At 43.9% G+C, this 27,996-nt stretch overlaps 1 protein-coding gene across 4 annotated transcripts in view; it reads left to right on the top strand.

Annotated features, from left to right (window-relative positions):
* Nucleotides 1-27,996, top strand: part of hpse2 (heparanase 2) — a 346,963-nt gene that overhangs the window by 168,893 nt on the left and 150,074 nt on the right. For all 4 annotated transcript variants that reach the window (XM_072557115.1, XM_072557114.1, XM_072557116.1 and 1 more), the window contains one exon: nucleotides 27,162-27,209. In XM_072557115.1, coding sequence (XP_072413216.1) covers nucleotides 27,162-27,209 — 48 coding nt within the window. The remainder of the gene's footprint in view (nucleotides 1-27,161; nucleotides 27,210-27,996) is intronic.

Raw genomic sequence — 27,996 nt, 5'->3', positions numbered from 1 at the left:
ATGGCCAATCAAATTTCCTCAGTGCTGCAGATTTCTGAGATTCTTCCAACTCATGAGAGGATGCTTCTGTGACTGTGGTGTTGAAGTTCTCACCAAGGACATTGTAAAAGATCCTGGCACTGGAGCATCTCGTAACGCTGTGGTCTGACAGGATTGTAATGTTGCTGCCCCTCAGCTTTCAACATCCGTGTCCATGGCGTTTACATGACATAAAGAAATTTTTAATTTTTAATTTTGAATTATGTGGAAGAAAGATCCAGGACTAGCATTTATATTATGTTTTCGTGACCACTCAGATGTCCCAAAACACGTTACAACCAATGAAACAGCTCTTGTACTGTTGCAGTGTAGGAAATTCAGTAGACAATTCAGTAGACAAGTGGGCGGCACGGTGGCACAGTGGTTAGCATTGCTGCCTCACAGCGCCAGAGACCCGGGTTTAATTCCTGCCTCAGGCGACTCTCTGTGTGGAGTTTGCACATTCTCCCCGTGTCTGCGTGGGTTTCCTCTGGGTGCTCCGGTTTCCTCCCACAGTCCAAAGATGTGCAGGCCAGGTGAATTGGCCATGCTAAATTGCCCGTAGTGTTAGGTAAGGGGTAGATGTAGATGTAGGGGTATGGGTGGGTGGCGCTTCGGCGGGGCGGTGTGGACTTGTTGGGCTGAAGGGCCTGTTTCCACACTGTAAGTAATCTAATCTAATCTAATCTAATCTAATTTGCGCACAGCAAGATGCCACAAATTGCTGTGTGAGAATAACCATTTTCTCACCTTTTTTTTGGAGGTTGTTTGAGATAACGCTCCCACTCTTATTCGGCGCAGTTCCATGGGATCTTTTACCCGAGAGAACAGATAGCGATGAACATAGAATTGAATCATTAAATCCCTACAGTTTGAGAGCAGGCCATTTGGCACATTGAGTTCCACACTGTCTCTTCAAAAAGCAGCCCACCCAGACCCACCCCATGGCTAACCCACCTCAACTGCACACCATGGGACAATTTAGCATGGCCAATCCACTTAGCCTGCACAGCCTTGGGACATGGGAAGAAACCAGAGCACCCAGAGGAAAACCACGCAGACACGGGGAGAACATGCAAACTCCACACAACCAATTGCCCCAGGCTGGAATCAAACCTGGGTCCCTGGTGCTGTGAAGCAGCAGTGCTAACCACTGTGCCACCGTGCCAACCACATCACTGCTGAACAATGCTTCTGAAAGACAGCATCTCTGACCATGTAGCACTCCCTCAAGTCCACACTGGAGGGTCAGTCTGGATTATTGTACTCAAGTCCCGGAATGGATCTCAAACCCATCACATTCTAATGTCGTGGCAATGTGAGCACCCAGCTGAGCCTTTGCTCAACCCCCAGCACATGACGTGGGGTAGCCCCATTGTTTTGAATCACTCTGCTGGCCTGCTTTTTTCCTGTATGACTGTGCAAATGGCAAAGAGTGCAGAAGGCCATTTGACTCACTGTACCTGAACTGGTTCTAACCCTTTTCCCCATAACCCTGCACACCATTTCTATCCAAATAACCATCCAATGCCCCTCTTGGATGCCTCAAATCTGCACCCATTTCCACACATTGCACTCAACACCTTAGCTAGTCATTATGTGAACAAAATGCTTTTCTCATATCATCCTTGCTACGTTTGACATTCATTTCCATTTATGCCCTCTTGCAGTTTATCATTTTATGAGTGGGATTAGCTTCTCCCCAACTATTCTATCTCCTCTCGGTCTTCTTCTCTCCAAGGACAACTGTCTCAATGTCTCCTCATCACTGAAGCTTCTCTTACATGTTCAGTGAGATATCTTCTGAAATTCTGCACTCTTTATTTCGAAACCCCCAGACAAAGTCATGACAGAGGCTGCCTCAGCCAGCTCCCAGCACTGAGGAATGAGTTAACCAGGCTGACTTGAAACACAACTTGAATTACCCAGAGGCTTATACAAATTTATTATAACTCAATGGGGCTTTTGGGAAACCAAATCCTTTATCTTTAATGAAAACCATCAACACAAACAACTTTTAATGTCAGCCCCCTCCACAAGTCTTAATTTAAAATCAAACTCTTTCCTGTTATTTTTCTGGCTTATTTTTCTTTTCCCCCAAACCAGAATTAAAATACAGCAATGGTGCTTTCTCCCTTCACCTCTCGTCTAATTACTGGACTCACCTAATGAAGGTATCGTTGAGGAATGCCACTGAATTTCTCCAGTAGCTGAATGAGAAATGATCAGAAAGCAACTTAACTCAGCTTTGATTATACCCTGCAGTACTCCATAAAACAAGGTTTTCGAAAGAAGTGGATAATTACGTTTGTCCAGCGGCATATTCCATCTGGTGTAGTATTGAGTTGAAAAGAGTAAGGAGATCGCAGATACGATCACTTAGTCTGTGCCAAGTCGGCTAGATTCATCTGGGGCAAGACTGCCCTCAGGACTCGCAGACTGTGGGAGGGAAATAGTTATCAGCAACAAAAACAGAATCATGGTAGCCCACAAACCTACCAACACACTTAAACAGCAGCTGATTAACCTAAAGAACCCTCAACAAACAACCGGCAAAACTAATGTCATTTACAAAATACCATGCAAGGACTGTAACAAACACTACGCCGGATAGAAAGGCTGAAAACTAGACACCAGGATACGTGAATACCAACTAGTCACCAAAAGACATGATCGCTTTCACTAGTATCCTATATATAGGTGAAGATGGACACCACTTTGACTGGGACAACGCATCCATCCTAGGACAGGCCAAACAGAGCCACGCATGGGAATTCCTAGAGGACTGGCATTCTAACTCAATAATAAGCACATTGATTTAGACCCCATCTACCATCCTCTGAGGAAAAGAACCAGAAATGATATCGCCCGCTGTAATAGACCAAGACACACAAATGGAAAGTGGGACATAACACCAGCGCTTCACCAGAGGCTCACTGATGACGTTACCTAGCACGGTGACAAGACATTTGAAAACAAACCTTTCAGCTCAGCGAGCAATCTTACAACCCAAAAATAGAAATTTCAGAAGACCCTTTCTCTTCAGGGCTAGTTCTGAAGGATCCTGAAACGGTAGCTCTTCAAATGCTGCTGAGTTTCTCCTGCAATTTCAGTTTTTGTTTCTGTTTTTCAGAATCTGCAGTTCATAGAATCCTTACAGTGCCGATAAAGGCCATTCAGCCCATCAATTCCACGCCGACTCTCCAAAGAGCATCCCACCCAGAGCCACCTCAATTCTATAACCCTGCATATCCCCTGGCTAATCCACCAAACCTGCAGACGATGGGGAATTTAGCATGATCAATCCACCTAACCTGCACATCTTTGGACTATGGGTGGAAGCCCACACACATACAGGGAGAACACACAAACTCCACACAGTCACCCGAAGGTGGAATTGAACCCAGGTCCCAGGCCCTGTGAGGTCGAAGTGCTCACCACTGAGCCAGCATGCCATAGGTGGTTCTTTGTTTTCAAATAGTTATGAACCTGTGAATGTGCTCCAGTGTCCTCTGCTGGTAAAGATATTGGATAAGCAGAGGACTGAGCTCGACTGTGATGCTGACCACAGTCGAATTGCCTGCTGACATTCTCTCGCTGGAGAAAGGCTTCCTGAGTGAGCTACAGTTGGGGATGTCACACATGAAACTGAACTGAAGCACAGATTAGTGCATTCGAGAACAGAGCTGAGATAGATTGGGGGGAATAAACCGGGCCCATTCTGTATCATTGAGATGTTCTACCAGGTAAGCCAGTGGTGCCCATTTCCCAGAAAAGAAAGGATTGGATAGACAACTTTTTGTGAGAATGTCAAAGATATGCAATCAACTAACTGATCAATGTCCTTTCGTCAGGATATGCCGACATGCTGCACAGTGAAGTTACTCTTAAAATGTAATCATTGTTATAATGCAGGAATGTGCAGCAGCTAGGTTGTGCACAGGCAATGATCAGGTAATGACTACTTCCCAAACAGGGAAAGGCTTCGGAAATCTGAAGCACAAAGGGATTTGAGAATCCTAGTTCAGGATTCACTTAAGGTTAACATGCAGGTTCAGATGGAAGTTAGGAAGGCGAATGCAATGTTAGCATTCATTTCAAGCAGGCTAGGATACAAAACCAGGATGTACTGCTGAGGCTGTATAAGGCGTTGGTCAGACTGCATTTGGAATATTTTGAGCTGTTTTGAACTACGTATCTAAGTAAGGATGTCTCAGCCTCAGACGGGGTCCAGAGGAGGTTTATTGGAATGATCCGGGGGATGAAGGGCTTGTCACTTGAGGAGCAGTTGAGGATTCTGGGTCTGTACTCGATGGAGTTTAGGAGAATGAGTAGGATATGATTGAAACTTACAGAATACTGTGAGGCCTAGACAGAGTGGATATGAAAAAGATGTTTCCAGTAATCGGAGAGACTAGGACCTGAGGTCACAGCCTCTGAGCGAAGGTACGACCCTTTAGAAGTGACTTGAGGAATTTCTTTAGCCAGAGGGTGGTGATCCTGTGGAACTCTTTGCTGCAGAGAGCTGTGGAGGTCAACTCACTGAGCGTCTTTCAGACAGAGATGGAGAGGTTCTCAGTTCGTCAAGGGATCAAAGGTTACAGGCAGAAAGCAGGAGAATGGGGTTGAGAAGCATATGATTGATGGGTGAAGCAGACTCGGTGGGCCAAATGACCTAATTCTGATTCTATATCTTATGGTAATCGATGTTAGTGATGCTTTCTCAGACATAAACGGTGGCAAGAATACTCGTAATAAAACTTCTCTTTTTGAAAATATGTGAGGAATATTCCATTGAATCTGAGAATGGTAAGTGCCTTAATAAGATTTAAAAGATGGCCTGGTAACACATCGTCATTCCTGCAATGATGTGGAGAAGGTAGTGTCATTGAACTCTTAAGATTCTAGCCTAATGTCCTGCGGTTATAGATTCAAACTGTCCTATGGCAGATGGCTAAGATCTGAATTCAGTTAAGATTTGCAATTCAAAAGAAGGCTAGCTGAGACTCTAGTGGTAGTGTCCCTACCTCTGGTATAAGAGGCCTGGATTCAGGTCCAACCTGCTCCAAAAGTTTGTAGTAACATCTCAGACCGGATGATCAAGAAGTACCTATGGTAACGTTGATGTGGAGGTGCTGGTGTTGGACTGGGGTGAACAAAGTCAGAAGACACATGACACCAGGTTGTAGTTCAACAGGTTTATTTAAAATCACAAGCTGCTCCTTCCTCAGGTGACTTTTGACTCAGAAAATATCTGAAAAAAAGCTAGACTAATGGTGACCATGTAGCCATTGCTGATTTAGAGTAATAGAAGTCATAGAGATGTACATCATGGAAACAGACTCTTTGGTCCAACTCATCTATACTGATCAGATGTTCTAAATCAATCCAGTCCCATTTGCTAGTATTTGGCCCATATCACTCTAAAACCTTCCTATTCATACACCCATCAAGATGCCTTTGTTGTTTAGGGAAGGAAATCTGCTGTCCTTGTCTGGCCTACATGTGAGTCCAGACCCAAAACTACATGGTTAACTCTGAACTGTCCTCAGGTCAATTAAGGATGGGCATTAAATGTTAGTCCAGCCAACGATGGCCACATCCTGTGAATGAAGAACAAAAGTCGACTGAAGTGAGATTTGAGCCCATAATTGGGCGACTGACTGTGTGGAGTTTGCACATTCTCCCCGTGTCTGCGTGGGTTTCCTCCGCGTGCTCCGGTTTCCTCCCACAGTCACAAAGATGTGCAGGTCAGGTGAATTGGCCATGCTAAATTGTCCCGTAGTGTTAGGTGCATTAGTCAGAGGGAAATGGGTAACTCAATTCAGATCTTAGCCATCTGCCAGAGGAGAGTTTGAATCTATAACCGCAGGACATTAGGGTTGGTATGGACTTGTTGGGCCGAAGGGTCTGTTTCCACACTGTAAGGAATCTAATCTAATCTTGTGACTGAGAATTGAGACTGTGCCGCAGATGGTGTCCATCACCCTGTGACACTGATCTTTCCACTCCTCAAGATTGTCTCACCCCTGTTTTGTGACTCCAATAAACAGAAAGCTTAGGCTTGACCATTCCAGCTTAGGACGTAATTTGGTTTTGTGATTAATTGTGAAACAGTTAGTGGTGTTGCAGGAAGCTGTGGATTGAAGAAGGTAGCTTTGTATCATCAAGGCTTTAAGTAAGGACGCGGAAAATAACATTACTGATTTACAAATCCTTAATCAAGTCTATCAACCAGAAAGTTTCCAAAGTCACTTTAAGAGTTCTGACCAATCAAGCACCTTCTAAGTGTTTGGGCAATTGTTCAGTCTGTTCAAGAATGGGCTTGAGTGTCAAAGCTACAACGTCGTAGCCCTGTCTCTGGCTTGCAGCCACAGATGTTGGCCCTAAACTCCTAGATGTTAAAGATACGTTTTACCCTGAGTCAGAAATTAAGTTGGAGCAGGTTACTGCCAATGCTTGAGTCTGTACTGAAAACAAGAAATGTTGGAAATCACAGTGGGTCAGGCAGTATTCATGGAGAGAGAGCAAACTAACAGTTCGAGGAGAGTTGGCTCAAGCTGATGTGAAGTTAAGTTGTTCACCCCACAGTATAACACTGGCAACAAATGATTGAAAAATAACTATTCTTAAATGGGTTGGAAGTCCAAGATGTGTACAAGTTTGGATGAAATCCATACCATATAAGTCATTGTTTAGGGAAGTTACTATCTATATTAGTTTCTCCATCCTCCTGCTGCATAACCACCATCAATCTACCTCACCAAGAGAGGAGAGGAACATACATTCATACACTGAGGTTTTTCCAATAGAGCTGGCGCATGTCTCAAGAGAGGTAAGGATGTAAGATATATTAATTATACTTTGTTTGATTGGAATGATGGGAAATTCCACAAGGTTCAGAGTCCAACTTGGTTCCTGTTTGATTGCACAATAACAATAGTGTCATGGTCACCAGTAAACAGTTCTCTGAGACATGATTCATCAGTAATATTGCAAACCAGTCTGACTAAGACTGCATAAGATGTGAGACCCAATACGTTGTGGTTATCACTAGAAAGGAAACAACTTTGATCGTTTACTGCATCTTAAAACAACAAAGTTTGGGAGTTAGTGAAAGAGCAGTAGGGGTCATAAGCAGGGCAATGGAGATACCAGAGGCTGATCAGTTAACAGGAGATGATCCAGATGATAATATGATGGGAAAAGAGTGGAATACAGCTGTTGCAACCAACCTGCGCTGACAACAGAAAGAAAGAAAGAATATGTGTAGAATGGTGTGGGCAACAGTGTCTGCAAATAGATAGAGGAGAGTAACAAGGAATATTGCATTATGATCAGACAAGATGCCAAGTGTGTCTTTAGTTAGGGCTTGCAGTGGGTATTACACCAAGAGTTGTATTAGTGTCTTAAGTGAAAGAAGAGTTTACCTGTTGGGTGAAAGTAAACAGTTAAATAGATTTGCATTCCACAGAATAATAGAATTGTTATGGGGAAGAAGGTGCCTTTAAGGCCGCTATATCTCTGGCTTAGTGCCATTCTGCTGCCATTTCCCCATACCTTATCACATTGTTTTTAATCAAATAATCATCCAATCCCCTCTTAAATGCCCCAGATAATTAACAAGTTTTGGGAAGATTTGTAGCTCAGGTTGAGGATTTGGATGCTGAGCTGGAAGGTTCGTTTTCAGATATTTCGTCACCAAACTAGGTAATATCATCAGTAAAGCAAAAGTGAGGACTGCAGATGCTGGAGATCAGAGTCAAGATTAGAGTGGTGCTGGAAAAGCACAGCAGGACAGGCAGCATCTGAGGAGCAGGAAAATCAACGTTTCAGGCAAATGCCCTTCATCCGGAATGGCCTCATTCCTGATGAAGGGCTTTTGCCCTAAACGTCAATTTTCCTGCTCCTCTGATGCTGCCTGACCTGCTGTGCTTTTCCAGCACCAATCTAATCCCAACATCATCAGTAAGCCGCCAGATGATGCACTGGTGGTGTAGCCCACTTACTATTTATATATTCGGGTTTCCTTGGGTTGATGATGTTATTTCCTGTGGTGATGTCATTTCCTGTGGTGATGTCATGTCCTGTTCTTTTTCTCAGGGGGTGGTAAATGGGATCCAAGTCAACTTGCTTGTTGATAGAGTTCCAGTTGGAATGCCACACTTCTAGGAATTATTGTGCGTGTCTCTGCATGTCAAACAGAGACACGCATGAGAATTCCAAGAAACATGGCATTCCAACCGGAACTCGATCAACAAACACATTCCAGAGCCAAACCACTCATTGTGTGAAAAAGGTTTCTTTTCTCACATCACATTTGCTCCTTTTGTAAATTACTTTAATTTTTGCCCTCTCATTATCAACCCTTTAATAAGCAGGAACAATTTCTCCCTATTTAGTTTTTTTTTCAGACTGCTCATGATTTTGGAAACTTCTGTCAGATCTCCTCACATCTCTTCAAGGAGAACAGTCCCACCTTCTCTAACCCAATCTCAGAACTGTGCTTCCTCATTTCTGGAAGCATTTTTGTCAATATCTTCTGCACTCTCATGAATTGTTTCACAAGCTTCCTAGAATATGGCACCCAGAATTCGACACAATACTCCAGCTGAGATCCGATGAGTATCTTGTATATGTTTAACCTAACTTCCTGGCCCTTGTACTCTTTACCCTATTAATAAAGTGCTGGATAATGAGTGCTTTAGTAATTGCTCTCTGCACCTCTCTTTCTACCTTTGGTGATCTATGCACATATACACCCAGGTCTTTTTGCTTCTGCACCCCAGTAAGTCTTGTCTTTCCGTGATTTCCTGACCAAAATGTATCACCTCAAATGGGTCTTTATCTGTCACTTGTCTGCCCGCTCCCCTAACTTACCTATGTCCTTTTAGAGTTCTATATTAACCTCCTCACAATTTAGAATATGTTTAAGTCTCAAATAATCCCCAAATGTTGAAACTGCACCAAGATCTGAGAATATACAGATGGCTTGCTCTGAGCAATTCTCCCTCCTAATCCTTCAGTTCCTTGGCTAATTATCATTGCAGTTGGAAGCAAACACATTGTGCAAATGGTTACCATTTCTACTGGGAAAAGATCGAATTGGAATAGAGCTTTTAGTGCTGACAACTTGAAGAATTTCCAATATTGGCAGACCAACATCTATTAGTGTAATCTGCTCTTAATAACTGGCGAAATAGAAATAATTTAACTCACAAGAGATAATATTTACTGGTGTGTTAGATTCTCATTGAGAAATACACTGTGATACTACTATAGTTGAAATTTTAGCAAAAATACTCTTCTTGATATGAAAGGATTTTAATATTTAATCAGCAGACCAGAGGCTGTGTTAGTGCAGAGCTCAATAATAGGCAAAGTTCTGCCCGTTGGTGTTTAGAAATGGGTATTTTTAATGCTTTTAAAGTATGTGTTTACCTTAACTGTAGTTATGATGTAAGGCCCTGAATATTCTTACCTCTGAATCAAAGGTGTCTGGGGTCAGGTTTTGCTCAGAGTTGAATTGATAATTGAGCTGACAATTCAGGACAGTAATAAGGGAGTGCTGCATCGTCAGCGGGGCTAGCTTTCAGATGATGCTTCATTTGCTTTCCCAGGTCACTTTTCCTATATTGTGCCAGTGCTATCACCTCATTGCCTCAAGATGCTTTGGGCAGAGCTGAGACTGTGAAAAAGTGTGCCATTCTCAGCAATCCTCCCTCCTCATTCTACAGTTCTTTGGCTAACTACCATTGCAATTGGAAGCAAATGCATTATGCAAATGATTACCATCTCTACTGGGAATAGATCTGATTGGAATAGGTTCTGGATTAGTGGGGCTGGAAGAGCACAGCAGTTCAGGCAGCATCCAACGAGCAGCGAAATCAATGTTTCGGGCAAAAGCCCTTCATCAGGAATAAAGAGAGCCTGTAGCATGGAGAGATAAACTAGAGGAGGGTGGGGGTGGGGAGAAAATAGCATATAGTACAATGGGTGAGTGGGGGGAGGGAATGAAGGTGATAGGTCAGGGAGGAGAGGGTGGAGTGGATAGGTGGAAAAGGAGATAGGCAGGTAGAACAAGTCCGGACAAGTCATAGGGACAGTGCTGAGCTGGAAGTTTGGAACTAGGGTGAGGTGGGGGAAAGGGAAATGAGGAAACTGTTGAAGTCCACATTGAAGCCCTGGGGTTGAAGTGTTCCGAGGCGGAAGATGAGGCGTTCTTCCTCAGGCATCTGGTGGTGAGGGAGTGGGCGGTGAAGGAGGCCCAGGACCTCCATGTCCTCGGCAGAGTGGGAGGGGGAGTTGAAATGTTGGACCACGGGGCAGTTTGGTTGATTGGTGCGGGTGTCCCAGAGATGTTCCCTAAAGCGCTCTGCTAGGAGGCATCCAGTCTCCCCAATGTAGAGGAGACCACATCGGGAGCAACGGATAAAATAAGTGATATTAGTGGATGTGCAGGTAAAACTTTGATGGATGTGGAAGGCTCCTTTCAGGCCTTGGATGGAGGTGAGGGAGGAGGTGTGGGCACAGGTTTTACAGTTCCTGCAGTGGCAGGGGAAGATGCCAGGATGGGAGGGTGGGTTGTAGGGCGGCGTGGACCTGACCAGGTAGTCACAGAGGGAACGGTCTTTGTGGAAGGCGGAAAGGGGTGGGGAGGGAAATATATCACTGGTGGTGGGGTCTTTTTGGAGGTGGCGGAAATGTTGGCAGATGATTTGGTTTATGCGAAGGTTGGTAGGGTGGAAGGTGAGCACCAGGGTCGTTCTGTCCTTGTTATGGTTGGAGGGGTGGGGTCTGAGGGTGGAGGTGCGGGATGTGGACGAGATGCGTTAGAGGGCATCTTTAACCATGTGGGAAGGGAAATTGCGGTATCTAAAGAAGGAGGCCATCTGGTGTGTTCTGTGGTAGAACTGTCTTCCTGGGAGCAGATACGCGGAGGCGGAGGATTTGGGAATATGGGATGGCATTTTTGCAAGAGGTAGGGTGGGAAGAGGTGTAATCCAGGTAGCTATGGGAGTCAGTGGGTTTTTAAAAAATGTCAGTGTCAAGTCGGTCGTCCTTAATGGAGATGGAGAGGTCCAGGAAAGCGAGGGAGGTGTCAGAGATGATCCAGGTAAATTTAAGGTCAGGGTAGAATGTGTTGGTGAAGTTGATGAATTGTTTAACCTCCTTGCGGGAGCACTTGGTGGCGCTAATGCAGTCATCAATGTAGCGGAGGAAGAGGTGGGGAGTGGTGCTGGTGTAATTATGGAAGATCAACTGTTCTACGTAGCCAACAAAGAGACAGGCATAGCTGGGGCCCATACGTGCGCCCATGGCTACCCCTTTGGTCTGGAGGAAGTGGGAGGCTTCGAAGGTGAAATTGTTAAGGGTGAGGACCAGTTCGGCCAAATGAATGAGAGTGTCGGTGGAAGGGGACTGTTGGGGACGTCCTCAGGGAACTGAGGTGGAGAGTGTTGGGACTGTCAAGTTGCTAGGAGTGACAATAACCAATAGTCAAGAAGGCACAATAATGTCGCTTCTTCCTCAGGCGGCTCAGGAAATTTGGCATGTCCATAAGGATCCTCATCAATTCCTAAAGATGCATCATTGACAGCATACTGTCCGGGTGCATAATGACATGGTACAGCAACCGCTCTGCCCAGGACTGTACGAAACTACAGAAGGTGGTGTACATAGCCCAGACCATCACGGAAGCCAACCTTCCATCTGGGGACTCCATTTACACTTCCCGTTGCCATGGAAAGGCTGCCAACATCATTGAAGACCCCTCCCACCCCGGCGATGCTTTCTTCCAACCTCTTCCATCAAGAGAAGATACAGAAGTTTGAACACACGCAACAACAAGGGCAAGTACAGCTACTACCCTGCCAATGATGAGAATGCTGCGTGGACTCTCAAAGTTCAAATAATGTGCACTTCCTGTGCAGTTGTAACCTTGTACACTTTGCTCTGTCTAAAGACCCTATGATCTGTATGTCCTTGTTTGCTATGATCTGCCTGTAAGACAAAGCTTTGCACTGCATTTAGGTGCATGTGACTACAGTGAAAGTTTCCCCTTCTCCTCTGATGCTGCTCAACCTGCTGTGCTTTTCCTACTCCACTCTTTATCCAGTACAACAAATCAAATAAAATCAGGTGGAAGGGCAGGAGCAATATGGCACTGTGATTGAGAATAACCCATGATCCTCTAGAATGGCAGAGCAGGCTCAAAGGGCCAAATGACCTATTTCTACTCCTAGTTTCTGTGATTTGATTCCTTCTTGTGATAAAAGGCAACATTTCATTTCCTTTCCTATTTATTTGCTGGACACACTCACTAACCCTTTGTGATCTATGTACATGATCAGCCAGATCCTTCTGTACTGCCACATTCTGTCATCCCTCTCTACTTAAATAAGATCTGCTTTTCTATTCTTACTGTCAAAGAGTGAAATGTCAGTGGAGAGTAAATTTTCTGTTATTTTTGCATACCACACTACAACTGCCGAATCGTTGCCCACTCATTACGAATTTGCAAACTCTCTCACTCCTACTCAGAACTTACTTTCCCGCCCATGTTTACATTATCAGGATAATCAAAATATGCGTGAGGATTGTGTTTCTATTTTAAATACTATTGCAACCCCACTCACTTTCCACCCTTTCGATTGAGAGTCATCCTAGGGACATTCCAGGGACACTAGGTAGCCTTGGGCCCGCGTGTCTGGGTCTGTGTGTCTGTCTGTGTGTCTGCGTCTGTGTATCTATGTGTGTGTCTGCATCTATGTGTGTGTGCGAATGTGTGTGTATCTGTGTGTGTCTGTCTGCGCATGTGTGTGTGTCTGTGTTTGTATCTGTATGTGTGTCTGCATGTGTGTGTGTGTGTGTGTTGGGGGGGAAGTGAGTGCAGGAATCTTGTTACTGAACCTGTTCCAGTCACCAAACCAGTGTCCTTGTGCACGTTATGCAGCAGTTTTACTGAAATCAGAGGCATGAGCTTTGATTACTTCCCTTGTCAAAAGCATCGGACAGTTATGGTGCAGAGAATGTTTTTTAAAAAAATGTGGGTTAAGGATCCTGTGCAATTATTATCATCAATAAAAAAACGAGGTCCCTCACAGACCCACTCTCAGGGGAGTCTATAAATGGCTGCACAGGCTGATGGGGCTACCTCAGGATCTGTTACACTGGGGTCAGGTGGTGGTCATGGGAAGGGGTTGGGTGGGGCGTGAGTGTGGCAGCGCGTTCCTTTCCCTGTTCCCCCCGGCTTCTGCTTTTTCCCGACGGTGAGTGTCCAGGCGCTGCACGCCTTCCTGGATGCTCCTCCTTTACTTTGGATGGTCTCAGATCTGTGATTCCCAGGTGTCTGTGGGAATGCCGCGCTTCCCCAGTGAGGTCCTGAAGGTAGCACTGAAGCACTTCCTCTGTCCACCTGGGGCTCGCCTGCAATTAACATAGATATAACGTACAGACCTTGATAGTAAAGAATAAATCAGGCAGATTGCTAGGTATCTGTTTCAGAATGAGATAACTCTTCGGGAATCAAGTATCACAACATCAGCCATGGCTCAGTTGGTTATAAACTTGCTTTTGTCCTGAAAAGTTGAAGGTTTACGTCCAACAACAGAGATTTGAACACAAAATGTAATACTGCAACACTGGGGGATTGCTGTACTATCAGAAATGGGGTTTCAATTGACATGTGAAACTGAAGGCACCCTGAAACAGGTATAAAATACCCAATTGTATGATTTTAAGGGTGAGTGGAGGAGTCCATTCTGGCCAATATTCACCCCTTGAAAATCACTGGGACAGATCATCTGGACTTGCTGTGCACGAATTGTCTTCTGGCTTTCTCCATATTATGGCAGTGGCTACATTACAAAGAAATTTCATATTAATGCAATCTATCTTTGAAGAAAAGGTTGACAACACCTTATCCCCTGAAACGTTCCTGCTAGCAATACCCTGTTCCTTTGACAAAGCAATTTCTTACAAATGGCTCTGCAGTACTTTGACTCCACTATGTATCATCATAGAGTTGTGCAGCACAGAAACAGACCATTCAGTCCAACCTGTCCATGCCGACCAGATATCCTAATCTAATCTAATTCCATTTGTCAACATTTGGCCTACATCCTCTAACCCTTCCCATTCATATATCCATCGAGATGCCTTTTAAATGTTGTAATTGAACCAGCCTCCACCACTTCCTTTGGCAGTTCATTCCATATGTGCACCACCCTCTGTGTGAAAAAGTTGCCACTTAGGTCCCTTGTAAATCTTTTCCCTCTCACCCTAAACTTATGCCCTCTAGTTTTGGAGTCCCCCAACCCAGCGAAAAGCCTTGTCTATTTTCCCTATTCATGCTCCTACTAATTTTATAAACCTCTACAAAGTCACCCCCGAGCCTGCGACACTCCAGGGAAAACAGCCCCAGCCTCTTCAGCCTCTCCCTGTAACTCCAACCCTCCAACCCTGGCAATAATACAGGAAGATAAACCAATAAGAAAAAGCCCACAGTTCTAGCTCCCCTCACTATTCCGATCTACATGTGAGATCTGATCAGGTGTCCAACTCCTAATGTCCCTAGGCAACAACCACACATTCCTTCATCACCCATTAAGGTAGGAAAGTAACCGTTCCATAGAAATATCCAGTCAATACATTTAGTGTGCTGGCTGTTAGCTACTCATAAATGAAGAAGGTCTTTTAGCTCATTCTTAGTCACCAGCCATGAAAACTCCATTTTCCCATGATCACATCTAGTTTCGCAAATATATATATTTTTTGCCTCACTATTCTACTTGGAAAGTATATTCCACTCACTCTCTCTCCTTCTGTGAAGGGACTTTCGGATTTCAGACTTGAAGTCTCTTGTCCCTATTCCCACTGCTTTATTCATTGCAGATGTACCATTGCCACATCACTTCCAAACGTCCCCACCTTGGGAAAACCATTTCTCGGGTTCCAGGCAGAGAAGCTTATATCTCATTAGCTTTCCTTCTCATCCATTCCTGTCACACTCAGGATTAGCCTCGTGTCTCTCTTTGACACAGGTAATCACCTTAAAGAGGGAGATTTACCACTAACTAGCCCTTTTACAAGTCAAAATATTAGAAAAGTTCAAACTAATTTCAGGGTCAGCCTTGTTGAAACGGGTACCAAGAGCTAACAGATGTGATTATACGGAAAGGTTCCCTGAAGGTAAATCTATTACTTTTAATGGCTTTCTTGTGTTCACTATGGTGAAATGTCTCAACACTACACTGTCTTATTGATAATTCTAAGCGTAAGAAGTGATTACTCCTTGACATGCATTTAATTGCGGCATGAATTGAGACAAAGTGTTGGTGCAGGTTAAAGAGAGCTGTATATTTTATCCAACTAGGTTGAGTTGGAGCGCTTACCCAGTGAAATATTGTTAAAATCTAAAGTGTTCCGGTTTCTGGCTTTCCTTGTGTGTATCCTGATGAACACACACAAAAAAATGTAAATTAAAAAAATACATTTAGTTTGAACCATCTGTTAGCTTTCTCTACCCAATTCACCAAAGCTGGCCTTGAAATTAATTAAAACCCTTATAATAATTTAACTTGTAAAAGCTGAGATAATTGCAAACCTCCCCATTTAAGATAATTACTTTTCCTGTGCTAAAGTGCCTGGGTACTTATTGCCAACTGAAACTTAACTACATAAGACATTTTTCAACCCTGTCCCAGGCAATCATTGGCCCATTTTGGATTTATTTATGACTAACCCTGACTGGTCATTGAGTTACTCCCTCACACATGTTTTGTGAAATTGCAATAGGAACTAGCTGCTGCCTTTCCAGTTTCTTTAAATTTAAAAATTAAATCCAGCAGTAAATGTGACATAGAGTCAACATAGCTCTGAGGGAAACCATTCAGACCACTGAGTCCAGAGTTGTAGATCTCTGCAGTCAGTTCCATTTCCCCATATGCTATCCCCATATCTTTGTAACTGTTGGGTAGTTATTTTAATTTCAAAAATATACTTTATCATAAAAATCTTGATATACATGGCCACTAAAGCGTTGGAAGGAAGTGAGGACTGCAGATGCTGGAGATCAGAGCTGAAAATGTGTTGCTAGAAAAGCACAGCAGGTCAGGCAGCATCCAAGGAACAGGAGAATTGTTGTTTTGGGCATGAGCCCTTCTTCAGGAATCCTAAAGCGTTGGGTTCTGTACAGTCTTTACATACGGTGAACAAAGCAAACCCAAGGCATTTCTTACTTATAAAAGACTATCTACGTACTTTGGAGGCACTGGGAGAATCTGATAGCTGAATGGACTCACTTGAAATGGCTGCAGGGGGCAAGACACTGTCACACATCTCCTTCCGGGATATGCCTTTGCAAAAGAAGTCTGTAGAAAGATGTAGTATGTGGTGATCAGAACAAGATCATCAGGTGGACTTCATAGAATATGAGTTCCCTGTCTGGGGCTGTTAACCTGGTCCAAGCAGGGGGCCCTGGCTGACAGAAAGCAGCAGGAGGGTCAGGTTCTGAGCTAGCTGGGTCAGTGTCATGTTATATGCATGCATACGGAAAGGGTGACTCGCTGAGGGGATATTGGATTTTGTGGAGTTATGTCTAGGCAGTTTTTGTTGAGGTTCATCCCGAGTATCTCAGTGACCTGAGATTCTGTGCTCGTTCCATGGGACACACACCGAGACAAAGATCGATTGCATCTGTAAGACCATCAGCTTGGTGAAAGAAGCCCTGTGGACTGCCCGAAATGTGTTGGTCTTCCACAGCAAGAAGATGACCTTGACCAAACGTTGCAGACTGGCACATTCCAAGGTCTGGGACTACGTGCTGAGGGACGCACTAAAGCCTGGAGCAGCTGCCGCCCAGGCGTGGTGGGGAAAGACCCACTGTCTGAAGTCTTTCTGCAAATTATAACAAGGATCCATTCAGTTGTCAGAATCTCAATTTGCCTCAAACAAATGTGAAGAGAGTCCTGAAAGTAAGAAACATCTTTGGTTTTTTTTGCAACCGCAGGGAATGTCAGATTCCAAAATTTGTTTTACTTGATATTGCAAAGACAGTGCAGAACTCCTTGAGCACCTCTGTATAGACATAAAGATTTTTTTACAAATCAAGTATATTATTGCAAAAAAAATTTATTAAGCATCTGGTGCCCATCTAATTTCCTTTTGAAACGATCAATTCTCTCTGCTTCATTAGTACGTTGGAAGCCACTCAGAGGTGGTTTTCCAGGTGAACTTCTAGAATGAGCAGGTTACTGGTCTACAGTTACAGAAAAGGCCCATTGAGTCTATGGCCATAGAAAACAACTTCCTAGTTATTCTAATTCCATTTTCTAGCATTGGACCCATAGCATTGTCTGAGCCAACCTGGATGGGTGCACCCATAGCATCCTCCCCTGGCATTGCCTTTTTGATCTTTGCCCCATCAGCCAGAGACACCTGGTTCATATTTTTTGTCTGCTTGAGAAAATCAGCTTGATGGAGTTGTTACATTTCACACAATTTGATCAGTTCGTCAGCATCCTTACTAATTCCGGGCTGACGGATAGATTCAAGCACAATCTCTGACTTTTCTTTGTGCCTATTTGACCTACGTGTATGCGATCTAGCAGGTATTGACGTTGAGTCATAGAGATATTCAGCACAGAAACAGACCCTTCGATCCAACTCGGCCATACTGACCAGATATCCCAAGCCAATCTAGTCCCACCTGCCAGCACCCGGCCCATATCCCCCCCAAACCCTTCCTATTCATATACTCATCCAAATGTCTTTTAAATGTTGCAATTGTACCAGCCTCCACCACTTCCTCAGGCAGCTCATTCCATACACATACCACCCTGTGTGTGAAAATGTTGCCCCTTAGGTCTCTTTTATATCTTTCCCCTCTCATCCTAAACCCATGCCCTCTAGTTCTGGACTCCCCCACCCCAGGGAAAATACTTTGTCTATTTATCCTATCCATGTCCCTCATAATTTTGTAAACCTCTATAAGGTCACCCCTCAGCCTCCAACGCTCCAGGAAAAACAGCCCCAGCCTCCAACCCTGGCAACATCCTTGTAAATCTTTTCTGAACCCTTTCAAGTTTCACAACATTTTTCCGATAGGAAGGAGAACAGAATTACACATAATATTCCAACAGTGGCTGAATGAATGTCCTGTACAGCTACAACATGACCACCCAACTCCAGTACTCAATACTCTGACCAATAAAGGAAAGCATACCAAACGCCTTCTTCACTATCCTATCTACCTGCAACACCACTTTCAAGGAGCTATGAGCCTGCACTCTAAAGTCTCTCTGTTTAGCTACACTCCCTAGGACCTTACCATTAGGTGTATAAGTCTTGCTAAGATTTGCTTTCCCAAAATGCAGCACCTCACACTTATCTGAATTAAACTCCATCTTCCACTTCTCAGCCCATTGACCCATCTGATCAAGATCCTGTTGTAATCTGAGGTAACCTTCTTAGCTGTCCACCACACCTCCAATTTTGGTGTAATTTGCAAACTTACTAACTGTACTTCTTATGCTCACATCCAAATCATTTATATAAATGAAAAAAATTAGAGGACCCAGCACCGATCCTTGTGGCACTCCACTGGTCACAGGCCTCCAGTCTGAAAAACAACCCTCCACCACCACCCTCTGTCTTCTTCCTTTGAGCCAGTTCTGTATCCAAATGGCTAGTTCTCCCAGTATTCATTGAGTTCTAACCTTGCTAACCAGTCTCCCATGGGGATCCTTGTCGAACGCCTTCCTGAAGTCCATATAGATCACATCTACCCCTCTGCCCTCATCAATCCTCTTTGTTATTTCTTTAAAAAATTCAATCAAGTTTGTGAGACATGATTTCCCACACAAAGCCATGTTGACTATCCCTAATCACTCCTTGCCCTTCCAAATGCATGTACATCCTGTCCCTCAGGATTCCCTCCAACAACTTGCCCACCACTGACATCAGGCTCACTGGCCTATAGTTCCCTGGCTTGTCCTTACCACCCTTCTTAAACTGTGGCACCACATTAGCCAACCTCCAGGCTTCCGACACCTCACCTGTGACTATCGATGATACAAATATCTCAGCAAGAGGCCCAGCAATCACTTCTCCAGCTGTGGAATTATCACTTATTTGCCTTTGAAGATCCTGGAGACTCTTAGTTCACCGCTGTATGACCAGAGAAAGAGTATGCTAGCTTAGGGACCTGTTGGATGTGTGCAGGCCAGTGATCTTTATCAGCCTTTGCAGCTGGTCTGTAGCTGACAGAGTTTGGTGAATCTGCTCTGTTTAGCCGTGACTGAAATACATGAGATCAATGTTGAGATCTGGAATCTCTGCTGTCATGATGATTGGATGAATTGTAATAAAAATCAATGCGTGCTGGTAGACCAGAAATAGAAGAGCCTGCTGTTTCAAGGAAGTAAAAGTTTTCACATATCTGTTCCTATGAGCTGTATTGATATTGAAGCCAATACAAGGATGCCAGTCCAATTGTAAGCAGTTGGCTTATTGTTTATTCCTTGCATTTGGAAGGGCAAGGACTGATTAGGGATAGTCAACATGGCTTTGCGTGGGAAATCATGTCTCACAAACTTGATTGAATTTTTTTAAAGAAATAACAAAGAGGATTGATGAGGGCAGAGTGGTAGATGTGATCTATATGGACTTCAGGAAGGTGTTCGACAAGGATCCCCATGGGAGACTGGTTAGCAAGGTTAGAACTCAAGGAATACAGGGAGAACTAGCCATTTGGATACAGAACTGACTCAAAGGTAGAAGTTAGAGGGTGGTGGTGGAGGGTTTTTCAGACTGGAGGCCTGTAACCAGTGGAGTGCCACAAGGATCGGTGCTGGGTCCTCTACTTTTTTTCATTTATATAAATGATTTGGTTGTGAGCATAAGAGGTACAGTTAGTAAGTTTGCAAATGACACCAAAATTGGAGGTGTGGTGGACAGCGAAGAAGGTTACCTCAGATTACAACAGGATCTTGATCAGATGGGTCAATGGGCTGAGAAGTGGCAGATGGAGTTTAATCCTATTACAGCACTTTCCTGAGTACATCTCTTGTGAGATGCAGAAAGGGATAACATTTGTACTTGCACCAGTGTCAGACTTGGCACTGTGTGCATGCTGTACTTTTATTTTCGGCTACACCGCTCAGATCAAAGTATTCACCTGTTTGTGATGTCTGTAAACTGTGCCATTGTAGATGCCTCTTTGACTTCATTGAAATGTACGTGTGCCAAGGATGTAGCTCTGGCATGGCTCCTTGTTAATTTCTCTTCAGATGTACCATGCAGCATTATTGGACTTTTGGATTCTCTGGGTAGTTCCGACAGATGTCTTGAAGTTATTTGCCTATGATTTATGTTGTTATTCTGTCACAGGTTTTGAATAGATCTCAACTGGCCACCTGATATCAAAGGGATGAACATTAATGGGATACAATATGAAGTGGCAGTGGATAAACACTTTCCCTGGTGGTCTAGTGGATAAGATTCAGCACTTTAACCATTGCAGCTTGAGTTCAGTTCCTGACCATGGAATGAGAGCTTATTTTTAGGGCACCATGGTGGCTCATTGGTTAGCACTGCTGCCTCACAGCGCTAGGGGCCTGGGTTCGAATCCAGCCTTGGGCAGCTGTCTGTGTGGAGTTTGCACATTCTGTCTGTGTCAGCGTGGGTTTCCTCCAGGTGGTCTGGTTTCCTCCCACAGTCCAAACATGTGCAGGTTAGGTGGGTTAGCCATCCTGTAGTGCCCAGGGATGTACAGACTGGATGGATTAGTTAGGGTAGGGAGGGCTGGGTCTGTGTGGGATGCTCTTCAGAGGGTCAGTGCAGGGTTTGATGGCTTTTTCCACACTGTCAGACACTGAGAAACAACAACAACAAACACAGCACTGTTGACTTCGCAACATCTCTCTCAATAACGTCTAGGGGCTTGTGTCAAAGCTATCTCTTACACTAATTCAGCAACAGGTTGACATAACCACACTCACAAAGTCCGCCTTTATAGGCAATATCCCAGACATCAATATCACCGCCATACCTGGGCACACCCTGTCTCATTCTGTACATGCTGTGCTGGGTTCTCAAGTTTCTTCAGTGGGAGCTCCTGTGGAAGGGCATCCAGCTAAAGGGAAGGTGGATGGAGACTGTGCTGCTGCTGTTGGCGCTCCGGCATCTACCTTTGTTCCCAGAGTAGAGTAGGAAAGTGCTCCATCCCATGGTGCAAGCTGATAGCTGAGATATCCAACTGGTTGTGAGTGAAGGTTCACCAGCTGAAAGGCCAGCCAAGAAGCTGACAGTTAGCTGTTTAACAGTGAAAGCTCTCTCTGACTGAAGAAACACTTTGAACAGCAGCCTGTTGCAGGGGATACCCCCAGTTCACAAATAGTTTTGCCCATATCTCCTTTGGGTAGATTTGCTGCCACTAATCCCCCTTGTTAAGAATAGTCTAGGAACTTCTACAATTATAATAAGGTCCTGGGGAGTGTTGCTAAACTAAGGGAACCTTATAGGGCAAGTTCATAGCTCTTTGAAAGTAGAGTCACAGGTCCACAGGGTAGTGAAGAAGGCATTTGGTATGATTGCCTTTATTGGTCAGTACATTGAGTACAGGGGTTAGGAGGTCATGTTACGGCTGTACAATACATTGGTTTGGCCACTTTTGGAATACAGAGGAATCTCGATTATCCGAAAGACACGGGCAGTGAGTATTTTGTTCGGTTAATCGGATTTCAGATAATCGAATGCCGGATAACACAGTTGAGCCAAGCATTGGGACCTTGTGATATTGCTGGATAATTTGATATTTGGATAATCAAATGCTGGATAATTGAGGTTTCTCTGTACTGTGTTCAATTCTGGTCTCCCTGCTATAGGAAGGATGTTGTGAAACTTGAAAGGGTTCAGAAAAGATTTATAAGAATGTTGCCAGGGTTAGAGGGTTTGAGCTACAGGGAGAAGCTGAATAGGCTGGGGCTGTTTTCCCTGGAGACTGAGGGGTGACCTGATAGAGACTTATAAAGTCATGAGGGGCATGGATAGGGTGAATAGACAAGGTCTTTTCCCTACTTTGGGGGAGTCCAAATCAAGAGGGCATAGGTTTAAGGTGAGAGGGGAAAGATTTAAAAGGGGAAAGTGAGGACTGCAGATGCTGGAGATCAGTGTCGGGAGTGTGGTGCTGGAAAAGCACAGCCAGTCAGGCAGCATCCGAGGAGCAGGAGAATCAACGTTTCGGCCCAAAGTCCTTCATCAGCAACCTAAGGGGCAATGTTTTCACACAGAGGGTGGCGCGTGTAAGGAATGAGCTGCCAGAGGAAGTGGCGGTGGTGGGTGTAATTACAACATATAAAAGGCATCTGGATGGGTATTTGAAAAGGAAGGGTTTAGAGGGATATGGGCCAAATGCTGGCAAATAGGAATAGATTAATTTAGGATATCTGGTCAGCATGGATGCGTTGGACCAAAGGGTCTGTTTCCGTACTGTAGATCTCTATGACTTTATGCCTCTATGACTCTGCTGCTACTGAGCGTTATTGGGAGCGGCAAGGAATGTTGAAGCTGGTGGATGAGGTGCCAATTTGAAGATTTTCCAATTGCCATTATCTACAGTTAGGTGGAGGACTTAATTTTAACTAACTTAATGTCACACAGAGAGGAACATGAATGTGCAAGCAGAAAATGAAATCCTTGAAAGTGTAAAATGACCAAGATGTGGTTGCTTGTGGATAATTTTCTGGGAGTCCAAAGTTCAGTGAAATATGTGGCTGATTTTCAGAATTCTGGGAGCACATGCCAAGTAGGTTGAACATTAATTCCAAGATATTCTATGCCAATGAATCCAAAGCAGTGGAGATTGGCTTTGGAAGGATTTCAACATAGATTTTCAACAATGATCTCTGGAATTTGGGGTTAAGTTATGAAGCAAGATTACACCAGTTAGGCCTGCTTTCTCTCGAATTCTCTGAATGAAGTCTCTAAGATATTAACAGGAAAAGAAAGGGTAGATAAAGATAAGCGACTTCCACTGGTTGGGGATTCTAGAACTAGGGGGCAGGGTCTGAGCATTAGAGCCACACCATTCAGGAGGGCTGTAAGGAAGTACTTCTACACACAAAGATTGGGACAGGTTTGGAACTCTCTTCCACCAATGGCAGTAGATGCTTGATCACTTGTTAATTCTAAATCTAAGATCAATACACTTTTGTTAAGCAAAGGTATTAAGAGATATGGGCCAAAGGCTAGTCTATGGAATTAGGCTGCAGATCATCCATCACCTCATGGAATGATGGAACAGGCTTGAGGGGCTGAATGGCCTACTCCTGTTCCTGTGATGCCCTATACTTCCCAGAATGTGTTCCCATGAATGAACCTCCCCAATAACCCTGAACAATCAGATATTATATCTGAAGTTGAAATGAAGGTTAACTATGACAGTGCATTTATGTCCATCACTCACCACATCTGGATTGTAACCACTGTATAATTTAAAGTTATAAAAAGTCAGAACTGCCATGGTTTTGCACTTTTAAAAGAGCTGGGTTAACAGTAGAGGAGCCTTGTTGCTCATGTATGAACTGGTTGTCTGGTTTCTGGTAGTCAGCAGCAACCGTGGGTGTTCATTTATTTCTAATAACTTAGGATTAGCAACTACAAGCAGAACTTTCCGCTGAAGGCCACATTGAGTTTTTTTGGAAGGCTTGTCGCCAAGGTTGATTTCGTTTGGTGAATTTGGTAAGATGGGAGGCTGAACATTAATAGGGTGAGTTGGGGTATTGACATGGTGTTTAACAATCAATAACCCCTGGGAGAAAGTGAGGACTGCAGATTCCGGAGAGTCAGAATTAAGAAGTGTGGCGCTGGAAAACACAGCCGGTCAGGCAGCATCTGAGGAGCAGGTGACGTTTCGGACGTAAGCCCTGATGAAGTGTCACATTTTTCAATTTTGAATCTCTCTTCGAATCAATAACTCCTGTCAATTGGCAACTTGAGAATCACCATTCCATTTATGAAAAGCATAAAAGATGGCGCTCATTACTCCAGATGTTAGAATTGTCACCTGACTCAGCCACACGGCTTGCCGTAGATTGTGGCACTCGGACTCCTAAAAGGTTCCATCTTGTGTTTAAAAACGGTACTGCAATTACCATGGCTGCATGAAACACGACTGCGCAATGCCACTGTGAAGGTTTGAGATTTTAAAATTTTGTCATCAAAACCAGGGAATTAGATGCTGTGAATCTGAAGTTTATTGTGAAAACTTAATTGTGCCTCGAACGTACCAGATTGGCAGGAAATCTGCAACCTGGTTTGGCCTATTTGTGATTCCAGCCCTTCATCAATCTGGTTAACTCTTAACTGCCCTCGAATGTGGCCTGATCCACCCAAAATGGGGCCATCAGTCTGGTCCATCACCATCTTCTGACAGGCAACCAATACAGGCCTTACCAGTGACAGCTTCAGCCTCAGAATAAACAACTTTCAAAATAAAACTCGATGTCCTAATTTAAATAGAACATCATATCATTTACCAACAGTTGATATCATAATGCCATTTATTTGCATTAACAATTGAACTTATCAATAAATTGACTGTAAATAAGGCAATAGTTCAGTTGTTCAAAACCTAAATATGAGGTAATTTGAATTCTGCAATTTGAATTACTAGGATGAGCTGACAATAGTTATTAAATCCAAACTTTGTATGACATTGCGAACATTACCACAGGAGACATCACAGAGAAATCTATAATCTATAATGACTTGTCCTCATCATTCAGCCACGGTTGTAGATCTGGTTAATGTCTCTTGTATCAATTGAACTTCCACTAGCTTCAGAACAGCTCAAGTTAACCTGTCTGACTTTGTTATCTTTTACTGATAGAGCCAGCTGTTACAGAGAAAGTCCAAATCGTTCATCATATTAGTGGGTCTGTAATTAGTAGAATGAACATGGTAATGTGCAGCTCTTGTTTGATAGCTGGTGCAGTCCATAGATCAAGCCTTTGACACTGGCGTTGCTGCCTGGAGGGAACATGGATGTACAAAAACACTGAAGTTGCTGATAACTTTATTAACTTGCAGTGCTCATGTCTGGCGCACAGTTGCATTTGATGATTACATTGGTGACATGAAGCAGGTCATGCTGAGCAATGTGCATTGGCTCCTGGTCATTTTTCCTAGGTTTAAGGTCTTGGAGCTTGCGATAATGATCTTACCCATTGTGTAATTATCAGACATCCATAGATGGTATTTGATGCCCAGCTGGTCGGCATTTTCAAACCCTAGGGGCTGAAAGCTAAACCAATTTTAATTGGAGCAACTTGCAACCTCTGTTGAATCCCAGGATGGGTTTAACTGGACCTAATCCATCAGAAGACAAAGTGTTAAACTCAAGTGGGATAGGCAGAAATCTCACATAATCTTGGGACATTTAATTTTTGGAAGGCAAGTTCTTCAAAACTATAAGCTCCTTCGTGTCCGTCTCCCTATGCCCCATCATTGTAGCTGAGCCTCAAACATTCACAGCCTCACAGACTGGAATTACATTCATTTAACGGCTCACCTTGCCAAAGCACTCTCCAGCTTCAGATGTTTTACATTGCCTGTCTACTCAAGGTGCCTTCACTGAGCTGTTTTCAACCTCCTCCTAGCTCAGTAACCTTTTCCATCTTTCCTCCTCTCATTAAGTATCATGTGAAGTTTGTTCGTTCTCCCCGTCTCTGCGTGTGTTTCCCTGGGGGGATGCTCCGGTTTCCTCCCACAATCCAAAGATGGGTGAATTGGCTATGCTAAGTGTCAATAGTGTCTGGGGATATGTAGTCTAGGTAAATGCGAGGTTATGGGGATTGGGTGGAGGGAGCTGAATCTGGGTGAGATGTTTTTGCAGAGGGTCAGCGCAAACTCAATAGGCCGAACGGTTCCTTTCCACACTGTAGGGATTCTATGTTTCTGTCATTCTATTCTATGATTCTAAATAATATTGATTATGTTACTGTATTAGAGATGTTTTATATGTTGATACCTTAGGGAAAAAGGCAAAACAGCAGAACACTCATTCATTATCACATTTTTACTGTTTAATGTGTTTTTATGGAGATCATGATTTAGAGATGCCGGTGTTGGACTGGGGTGGATAAAGTTAAAAATCACACAACACCAGGTTATAGCCCAACAGGTTTACTTGGAAGCACTAGCTTTCAGAGCGCTGCTCCTTCATCAGGTAGTTGTGAAGTAGGACCAGAATTTATAGCAAAAGATGACAGTGTCCTGCAACTGAAACGATAAACCTAGTTCAGTTAATCAGCAGCCCTCCGAAAGTTAGTGCTTCCAAATAATCCTGTTGGACTATAACCAGGTGTATGATTTTAACTCTGTGGAGAATGTTGTATATTCCCCAGTTCCAGTGGTATTTTTCACAGACAATATATTGTAGATATCCAGCTATTGGAACCTGACAGGCTTCAGCATGAGTTTTATGTTGGTTTACAACAGAACACTGCTCTCTTCTAAATACTCAGTAAATATTGGAAGCAGTGCTTCTTGGAAGCAAAACCATCAGAGCCCAGGTATTGTGCTGCCAAACTGTAGCCTGAATTTCCAAACTCCTTTAATGTTCCCTCACCTCGTCAAGCAACAATCCAACCTTATCCGAGTGTCCATTCACTGAAAGGTTAGACTTTGTGGCCTTCAATTGGAGGCTGCTCCGCCCTTATGGAATAATTTTGTGTTTTAAAGTATCACTGTTCTTTTCCCCCTGAGGCTACACATGCTCCAACACACTGTAAATGAGGCCACTGCGATCCATTCGCAATGCAGCACAGTGGCTCAATGGTTAGTACTGCAGCCTCACAGCACCAGGGACACCGGGTTCAATTCCAGCCTTGGGTGACTGTGTGAGTGAAGTTTGCACATTCTCCCTGTGTCTGTGTGGGTTTCCTCCCACAGTCCAAAGACGGGTGGATTGGCCATCGAAAGTGCAGGGTTACAGAGGGTGGGCTGCTCTTCGGCAGATCGGTGTGAACTTGATGGGCCAAATGGCCTGCTTTCACACTGCAGGGGTTCAAGAATTGGTCAAGGGTTTGAAACATGCTATTTACTAAATGAAGCTTCTCATTTTCCATTCTGTTGCACAGGTTCATGAGGACAGCAGGGACAGTGGTCAGTGCAGTAACATGGCAACAGTAGGTATTAACCTTTGATAATATTCATTAATGTTATTTTGACAAGTGTGTTACTGAGCTCATACTTTTCAGAAACCAAGGCAAAACCTGCCTTCTGTTTATATCAAATGTAAAATCGTTACAATCCAATGTAGAATCTTTATAATCTAGTGTATAATCTGTTGTGGGAATGAAATGAAAAAGCTGCAGGATAAATTTCTTGCTTCTTTACATTAATGTGTGTCTAAGCAAATCTAATGTTAACATCAAATAGCTTTTATTTCTCCTGTGAATTTTCTCACTACTAGATGCAGGATTATTCTGGTAATTATGCCATTCATTTATGACTGAGTGTGGCAATCTGTAATGTTCCTCATCCAGTGTATATTTTGTTACACTCACTGTTTCGTTCAGCTGTGGTGTTTAACATGAAGGAGCTCTGATTCATGAGCTGAGGGCAGGTGGATGCTGGTGGCTGCTTTCTGCTCCATGCTTGACCTGAAACCAGGAATTCCTAGTGACGGGCTTAAGCCCGAAACCACGTTTCTCCTGCTCTTCAGATGCTGCCTGACCTGCTGTGCTTTTCCAGCACCACACACTTGACTCCTCGAAACTCACTCAGGACTGAGAAAGGATAGACCGGGGTAATTTTTAGATTGTACAAAGTTAAATGGATGGCACGGTGGCACAGTGGATAGCACTGCTGCCTCACAGTGCCGGAAATCAGGGTTCAATTCCCGCCTCAGGCAACTGTCTGTGTGGAGTTTGCACGTTCTCCCCGTGTCTGCGTGGGTTTCCTCCGGGTGCT

The sequence above is a fragment of the Chiloscyllium punctatum genome, chromosome 38, assembly GCF_047496795.1.
Source record: "Chiloscyllium punctatum isolate Juve2018m chromosome 38, sChiPun1.3, whole genome shotgun sequence".
Lineage (NCBI taxonomy): Eukaryota > Metazoa > Chordata > Chondrichthyes > Orectolobiformes > Hemiscylliidae > Chiloscyllium > Chiloscyllium punctatum.
Note: the sequence above shows the minus strand (reverse complement) of the source record. Positions and strands in the feature narration are given on the sequence as shown.